The 9029-nt window shown below is 39.3% G+C and overlaps 1 protein-coding gene across 5 annotated transcripts in view; it reads right to left on the reverse strand.

Annotated features, from left to right (window-relative positions):
• LOC149258117 (uncharacterized) overlaps positions 1-4226 on the reverse strand; it is a 233480-nt gene extending 229254 nt beyond the window's left edge. For 3 of the 5 annotated variants that reach the window (XR_016256778.1, XM_089414696.1, XM_089414691.1), the window contains exon 1: positions 3578-4225. Coding sequence is in view for 4 of the 5 variants with exons in the window: in XM_089414696.1 (XP_089270822.1) it covers positions 3578-3970 (393 nt within the window). In the remaining variant the exon portion in view is untranslated. Of the gene's footprint in view, positions 1-3577 lie in introns of all 5 variants that reach the window. The other 2 variants (XM_089414698.1, XM_089414700.1) reach the window with 1 other exon arrangement.
• Positions 4227-9029: the final 4803 nt, after the last annotated feature.

A 9029-nucleotide genomic window follows, 5' to 3' on the forward strand; every position in this document is an offset into this window, starting at 1 on the left:
GAGATTAGTTGAAGACATGTGACTTCAACTGATTCTCCAAGGTGACTCCTTCGCCTATCGTTGTGTTGCATTTCGTCATCATGTTGCAACTCACCGCACTACACCATGTTGCACCCATCATCACTATGTTGCATCTCATCACGGTTCATTAATCATGGCTGTACCCATCACTATATTGCATTATGTGCCATTGCTGCACCATGTTGCCATACTGACCTATGTGTAGGCTGCACCTTGCTTGCTTGTCGTCCCTTGCTTGCTTGTTGTCCCTAGCATGCTTGTTGTCCTTAACATGCTTGTTGTTGCATGCTAGCTATCCCTTACATGCTCGCTGTAACATTGCATGCTTGGTGTATTTGCTGCTAAGTACCATACAACTGTCTCAATGTTAATTAGTTGTCCCTTGCATGTTGCTCTCCTTCGGAGACAGACAGATGCTCCAGTTGTTCCGATAGTTCCCGGTAGTTCCGGCTATTCCCGACAGTTCCCAGCAGTTCCGGTTGTTCCCGGCAGTTCCGGCTTCTGCCCTCTGCGTTAGCTTTCCCAACTGTTCCGGCTTCTGCCCTCTGCGTCAGCTTTCCCGGCTATTCCGGCAATTTCAACAGTTCTGGCTTCTGCCCTCTGAGTCAGCTTTCCCGGCAATTCCAATTGTTCCTGGCAATTCCAACTTCTGCCCTCTGCGTCAACTTTCCGAACAATTTTGATAGTTCCTGGCAATTCCGGCTTCTACCCTCTGCATCAGCTTTCCCGGCAATTCCCGGCAGTTCCGATTGTTCCCGGCAGTTCTAGCTTTTGCCCTCTAGATTAGGGCAACGTTATCCCTTAGGATCTCTCCTCCTACTAAAACCCAAAGACAAGTAGATAGGAAGAGATCTCAAGTGTGTTGAAATGACTTGAAGGCCACTTCTATTTATACTAAAACGTTGAGCACAAGTGGGGTTTATTTGGTTGCTGGCCGACCTTGACGAATTGTCCCATAACATAAATAAATTCATATCTCCATGAATACTTATCGGAATCGGATGATCTTTAGATCAATCCTACACCCTCTATGAGAAAGATCCAAGAAAAATATCAGCTTCCAATAATAAGATGACCCACATGGAGTTTGGCCCTATTTGCCAATTTTAACAAATTTAGACTTGCTATCCCTCTCACCAATAGTAAGTCTTTTGCTTCAGAGTTACAAAACCAGTGCATGCTTATTCCAAGGTGGCCGGTTTTTTTACAAACACGGCCTGTTAGGACCGGTTAGGTACCAAACCAGACGGTTTGGTACCTAACCAGTCCTAACATGCCATGAATCAGGTTTATTGCTCCAGTTAGCAAGCTCAAGCACCTGACTGCCCAGTTTGGCCAATTTCCGGTTCAACCTGGCCGGTTTTTAAAACTATGATATTATACTGTTACTGTTGTTTAAACAAAAAGGTCACAAGCGCATGCAACTATAAAGGAAATACAACCAAAATTAAGGAACTACATGGAAATTAAGTCACCACTATATGCCCATAGATAGAGGGGCCATTTCCCTATTTTGAAGTTAGGGAGCATTATCATCAATTGGTCACAGAACTTCTACAACTCCTTTTCGAGTCTTTCTGCATCTCCACTAAGTAGAAATAAAAAAAGGCAACTGAATTTTATTTATACTTCAAAAAGTAGAGATCAGCATCCTTCGACTACCATTCCACCGATTCTGCCAAACAGGAACTCTATATGTAATCATTTGATTGATAGTTCAAAAGTAGAGAGCAGCATCCTACGAATACCACTCCACCATTTCTGTCAACCAGAAACATTATATGTAATCATTGGTTCTACACCTGTCTTGAAGCCAGGAGTGAGAATACTAAGAGCAACGTGTTGCCATACCAATACTCTGTCTGCATCAGGCCCCCAAATCACTTTTGCTGTTATGGTTTCTTTTCAATTGTTTTCAATTTTTCATCTATTATTAGGTTTGCTGTTCTGCTGCTGTTATAACATAATCCAAAATTAGATTGCATGAGATTAAATAACATATTAACAAGTATACAAGATGCGGTGTCTTCATTGTGACAAAAAACAATAGTTTTACAGTTACTTGTGCCATTTTCCCCTTTTGTTCTCTTGACCAAAAAGAAAAATGACAAAAAACGACCAAAGTCAGCCAATGATTCCAAGCACAAAAATGTGGTTTAAAATAATTTATTATTTTTGTCAACATTTATGTCAAATGGTTTTGGGGATCCTTGGCATTCAACTTTTTTGTAAGTATCAGAACAAGATTGCATGAATTAAATAACAGGTAAACAAGATGCCAAGTCTTAATAGTGGCAAAAACATTATTTTTACTTACTGGTGTCATTTTCTCTTTTGTTCTCTTGACCATATAAAGACGACAGAAAAACCAAGGAAAGTCGGCCAAATGATTCCAAGGACAAAAATGTGGTTTAAAATAGTTTATTCTTGTTGTCAACATTTATGTCAAATGCTTTAAAGAATCCTTGGCATTCAACTTTGTCGTAAACATGTTTGTTTTGTATAGAATTTGAAACCTCTTACACTTTTATGGATCATTAACCAAAACATCAAATCAGACCCTTCTGGAAGGTACCCACCATCCTAACTTTTGTCCATTCCACACTCATTTGCACCATTAAGAAGGATTTACACATAAATAACGAAGTACCCCAACCTGAAGAAACTAACTACTGCATTAGGCAAAGATGAGAAATGGAAAAAGGGATGATGGCAAGCTAACTGAAATTTAGTACGTGGAGCCAAACAATCAAGAGTGTCACTTAACAAAGCTAGCCATCACCTGGAAGCAAGCACGCTCTTCCCTGCCCAGCCTTCGTTTGCAATTCAAGGAGCTCGAAGTGTCTCTGTCTGCCAGCTCAGAGTTGATGCTTGCCACCCTGGTTCATAATGACACTACAGGTAACCCTGCTAAAGACCCTGTTACTCACACCCAGGTGGAATCTGTTGCTAGTGCCCATTTAGGGCTTTACTTTTCTGTTTTGCTTGCGCAGTAGTTTTGTAAATCTATTGATGTTTTCTACTGAATATAGACACCCTCTTTTAAGCTTGTTGCATGTTGTATGGGTAAAGCCTCAGCGAAGTTTTTGAGAACTATAAATAACCGTTTTTTTGGAGGAAAAAGCAACGCTAGCCATTGCCTGGTCAGCGAATCAGCACAATAAAAATAATTGGAGTCTTTAAGATTCCTCCCACCGTAATGGTTATATATACGGTTTTGTCTACATTGTGAAATTATTATAGAATTTTATATTTTAAAATGATATTGTTTATTTATTTTTCCCGTCGCTATTGTATTTGTTTACTCAACTGTAACAGTAATTCTGGCAGGTCCCTAACATTTTACTGTCAAATGCGCCAAGATCTCCTAGACTAGGTAATCGAACATAAATTTATAAATCATCCAAAAAAAAATGAAATATAGACTGTGCTGCAATAAGGTCTGCAATTAGCATGTCCCACAATAAAGTCTGCAATTAGCATGTCCTGATGTGGAAATTTCCACTGGAAGCAACTAGCATAAGATACAAATCCAGAGCGTTAAAGAGAGAAGTACCTGATATCCGCGCCCAGTGTATTTGAGCTGGCAGGCTTCGAAGCCTGGTCGCCTACGAAAGAGATTATAAATCTCGCGGTGCTTGATGTCCTCGGGAAGGCCGGAGATGAAAAGAGTCCTCACTCGTTCCTTTTGATTGTTGTTGCTGTGATGGCGACTGTGAGTTTGTTTCTTATTATTATTATTCTGGGGAGTGGGTAGAGGACCAAGAGGCGGAGCAACAGGAGCCATCAGGTAGGGCGGACCAACAGAAGGTGGGGGTGCAAGAGGAGGAGGATAAGTATGAGGATAGTGATAAGGATTGGTATTGTTATAATCCTGCTGTTGGTGGAGGAGGAATTGTACAGAAGGGTGTGGAGGGACTGCTCCCAATCCTGCGCCTGGAGCTGCCATCACCTCGCGGGCCGAAACACTACTGCAGTTCTTACTTTCTGAATCCCTTTTTCCCACCCTTTGATTGTTTCTTTTGAATCTCACGCTCAGGTGATCTCTCCAGCGATCGTCAGGTTATGTATTATTTCCAGAAGCTGCATTAAACATTCACATTGCAAGGGGAGGAGGATGATTAATCACGATTTGTCGCACCAAAAACTTTGAGAGGCATAGAACTTTGCTTCACAGCGTAGTAGAGATGGTAGAACTTAATATGGGGTAGAAATGGCATGGAGTCGATAAAATATAAAAATTAAATTTTTATTATATATACAGTTTAATAGAGGTAGAATTTAATATGGGTAGAACTTGTATCTCGTTAATAAATTATTAAATTTAAAATTAAATGTTATTATGTTCTGAATTCATGTTTTGGTTATCTATAATGAATTAAGAAAAGCCTTTCGGTAGAAGAGAAATTTTTGACCAATGCATTTAGAACTAATAAGTGTGGTTCATCATGTTTTATCGTGATTTTATTATGTTTGAAAAGTTGGGCAGGATATAAAATCTTCTACACAGTTCTAAAAAGTTTTCTATATATAACTTTATTAATTGGCGTCTCTGGGGTGATTAAGTAGAATGGTTGTTATGTTCTCCACTTATATTTAAAGGCATTGTCTATTGGTTAGACTTTTTATAGTTTCTCGTCGAAATCTAGAGAAAAATTTTGTGGTCAAATCTTGATTTGTATTGTTTAAATTGGTTTGTAGATTGCATATATGGATTCAACACCCAGAAAAACCTCTGGGGCACTTGGATTGTGAAGAGTTAATCCCTCACACTTGTGATTCCAATAAATCCCTATTGAATCATGGGTAAATTAGACTGGAAACTAGACCGGAAAACCTTCCAAAAAGTTTAACAAATAGCCTACACGATGTTCAAATCCTCGCTAGTAACATGATGAGCATTGTTGTAATGGTTTTGTAACAACGAATGTTGTTGTATTGGCTTCATGCCTCATGAACTTTTAAGTGAATATACTTGTGGATTGACCTGTACCAGCAACCTCACTCAATTTTTTTCCTCAAAAAATAAAAATAAAAATTATATATATATAAGGAGGGTGTTCGACATGATCAGGGCTTTTGGCAGATCAGTGAATCCATAGAAGAGACAGTACACTCTTATCAACATCGATCTTTCCTAGACTTTTGATGTTATGCATATTTTTTGGCTCATGTTTTTGTTGTTGCTTATTTTGGTCTTCGACATATATTTTTTCAGGTTATAGTCTACTTATATATGGTTGCATAGTAGCAAGTGCTACTCGAGTTTTATGTATAGATTAGGCTAATTGTCTTTTTTCATCACTGTTGGACAGAATTATCTTGTTGGGACTAATTTGGACTGGAGGATTATTTTCTTAAAGCCCAATTTTGTTTTTATGCTCTCTATATTGTTGAATGTGAAATGCTTCAAGCATGTACTCGTGTAAATTTTTATATATCTTAATAAAAGATTACAATTTTTCAATAGAAATATATATATCTTCATTATTGGGGAGATGTTATAATGAATTGTTAAAAATAAAATTGACTAAAATTAAAAAGTTAAAAATGATATGTAAGCTAAATTTATTTGGTTATATTGTATGTAACATACCCCCTACTATACCTAGCCCCAACTAAGGGTAAAAGGAAGCAGTTACTATGTTGACCCAACCTCCAAAATCTCATTGAGGAAATGGGGTCTAAATTTTTTGATCTCTTACAACTTCTTCAAACGTAAAAGAAATAGCATCATTGTGTTTGTCTCGCCGAGACCTTTCCAATGATATAAAATTTGCTTCGATCTGACATCTGGATCAAAAGATCTTACTAGTTAAAGTTTGGCCAATTAGATTGCGCCGCGTCAACTAACTTGCCACATGGCGCCCATGTGGAAACCCCAGTTGTGTGTCGTGTCGTGCCATGTGGCTTCTACCAACCTGCTCATACTAAGTCAGGAATTAATACCATTCCTATGGTGCACACAGATCAACCATAACATAAGGTACAAGATAAATGTTTGAAGTATGCGGATGCGGGCCCTCTATGGCCACATCACCCCAAGAATAAATCTCAGCAGGGATCAACCCTGTCCCTCGTTGAAACTACAGGGAAATAACCTTCCTGGATACATGGCATATGCATATGCAATAAAGCTTCAATACTTCACCGTTGACTTATATGTGAAGTCATAACGCCACACGACACAAGTCCCCACTAAACGAGCCCCACACGCCAAATCACCCCAGGGCTTAAATCTTGGGCATTCTACTATGTGCTTTGACCAGAAACTTCAGGATTTGAGGTGACATCATCAGTCCTAAACGTTGGGGCAATGTCATCCCTTGCTACATCCTCCATGTCGTATGCCACGTAACTTTTGGATCCCACTTCAAAGGTTTCCCGTATTATTTAATTGGGGATATTCCCTTCATCGTTTTACATTGGGCATTCAACCTAGCCCATTGTGCCATGTCATCCTGGGGGTTTCCTTTCGTGCTAACCTTAATACTTATGGGGACAAAGTGTCAGGGTCATTCAATGGCCATGACACTCACCCATCGACAGCCCAGGTTTCTCTTGCTTGAGTGCTTAATCACTACGCCTGGTCACAAGGTCGAAGGGGGTTGAGCCATTTCCTTACAAAATCTTATGCTTTAGACTTAAAAGGAATTATATCCCTACGCTTACCGACTACTATTAAATGTATAAGGCCCTTCTCCCAAGCCTCTAATACATAGTTTATAAATGTACAAGGGTATATGCAGGCCTTTTCGGGCTATTCCTTCAGAGCTTTACCAGGACTCAACCATGGCTTTTAGTCCATTATACATACACACATACACAGATATGTATAATGTGATGATATCTCTCATGATCTTAACAAGATCTTGGCCCAACTTGACTTGTAGCCTGCAAGTCTATGTGTGTGTGTGTGATTGCTAATCCTCCTGAGCTTGCAATTATAAACCAAAGGCCTACTAGCCCCATTATTTTCATACAGTCATTCAACTAATTAACAAAGATTGTCTACTTCTTCATACTCAGGTCATTTAAAACAATTTGTAGCCTCAAGATAGATATAAGAATAAACCATTTCCTAAGGAAAACATTCAAGGGCACTTCTACATAGGAATTCACATTCCTTATTGTTAACATGAGAAAGTTATCAATACAGTGCCCAGATACACCAATAGGTCAATACAAATAATTATTCATTAATAGAGATTTCCATCTCTTCATGCTTAGGCAGGCTTAGGTTACTTTCAAGCTCAGGATACCCAGAGGAAATGAACCATTCCATAAAATCTTTACACAAGATAATGGCATTCCTTACTCGGACAGGAAACAACACTCCTCCACATTAGTGTAACATTATTTCAACACAATAATCTGAGACATAATAATCATAACCACAAAACATAAGAGTATACTTATCTTATAAGATATCTGGAAAATGAGAGTGGGACTCTAATTCTCCACCCAACCATAGACAAGTTGGTGCCAAGTCTTTCTTGCAATTGTCACCCCTAAGCCAAATTCCAAAGCATGAGGTAGAGTGCTTTAAAGGACTTTTAAACCAATGTTATCAGTTGTTACAAGATGTCTCGAGCTTGTCTCACCTCCACTCACCAACTATTAGGCAATCAAATGCACAAGGACACACTTCCATCAATTGTTCTCAGTAGCATTTCCCAATGTCCTGTCACCAAACCTTACTTAATCAACTTCAATGTAGGGGTCCTTTGCAATTACAAATAATTAATGTCTCTAACCCAAGAGGATAGTTTCATCGTAACATGGGAAGCTTCAACAATTGGACAAACTACTGATAAGTTAGTAGGTTCTTCATTCCACAAGCTTCCCAATGGGTTTTTCAGTCCACAAGACAAGCCACTCATAATGACAGAAGGGGAGTTTTTATGTAAATATGGGAAGGTTCTTCAACTTGCAAAACTACTAACAAGTCAGTAGGTTCTTCAATCCACAAGCTTCCTAGTGGTTTCCTAGAGAAAACCACACTTGGTGGATTACTCAGCCCTTCAACAAACCACAGGAGTAGGAGAGTTCAACATGGGAGGTTTCCTTAGCTAGATAAACTACCACAAAGTGCAAAGATCACCCTTTTTAGGTAGTTCTTATGAGAATGCAAGCACCGATGTTCCCAGCTTAGGGCCACACAACACCCAAGTACCTAAGTGTATATGCCTCTTGGTCGGTAGCTTCATTAATCTACAAACTTCCCAGTGGGTTCTTCACTCCCAAGGCAAACAACTCGAGGTGGCTTCATCAGTGCTTGGCAAGCCACTTCTCTCTATCGTCCACAAGCAAAACCCCTTGGGAGTCTTCAACTTGTTTATTTTTAACTTTGAATTCTCCATCTTTGTCAAATTCTTTTCCTTTCCCTTCCTCTTTGTGAGGAAATCTCGTCCTCCTTTCCCCTTGATGACTATTTCCCTTTGTGAACGAATCAATGTTACTCCCTGGATCCTCTTGGCCTCCTTTATTATTCTCCGTAAGAGCCTCTCGGCCCCCTGCATGCGCGCGCGTGTGTGTTTTCTTCTGATTCTCCCTCTATGCGCGTATCGTCCTACTTTCTCAGTGTGTGACAATGTCCTTTCAGAGTGTTCTCCTACCTCTCATCCACAATGGTTCTGTCATTCAGAGTGGTCTACGTGGTCCCACCACCCTTGATAGCGCATTCCATACTTTGTATTAAAAGTTTTCCATTTTCTTGCATATGGCCTTTGCCCAACAAGAACAAGGGTTTGTCCTTGTTTTCAACAGACTTAATAACACAGTCACGTCAATTAAAACCATTTAGTAAACCCATGACTGATATTTAAACCAACCAACTTCCTCAAGAAATTTCCCTCCTTAAGCAATAGAACGTGTGCCCCTCTTTCAGCCATTTTAATTTATAATTACAAGGAAAAAGTTTAACAAGGGGAATTAGCCCTCAAGGGATGTCACGTTGTAATTTTGTTTTTATTATTAAAATCACAAACAATTCTTCAAAAATAAAA

This window comes from Pinus tabuliformis, chromosome 6, assembly GCF_031772625.1.
Source record: "Pinus tabuliformis cultivar Carrire ecotype Pingquan chromosome 6, CPIR1, whole genome shotgun sequence".
Taxonomy (NCBI): Eukaryota; Viridiplantae; Streptophyta; class Pinopsida; order Pinales; family Pinaceae; genus Pinus; species Pinus tabuliformis.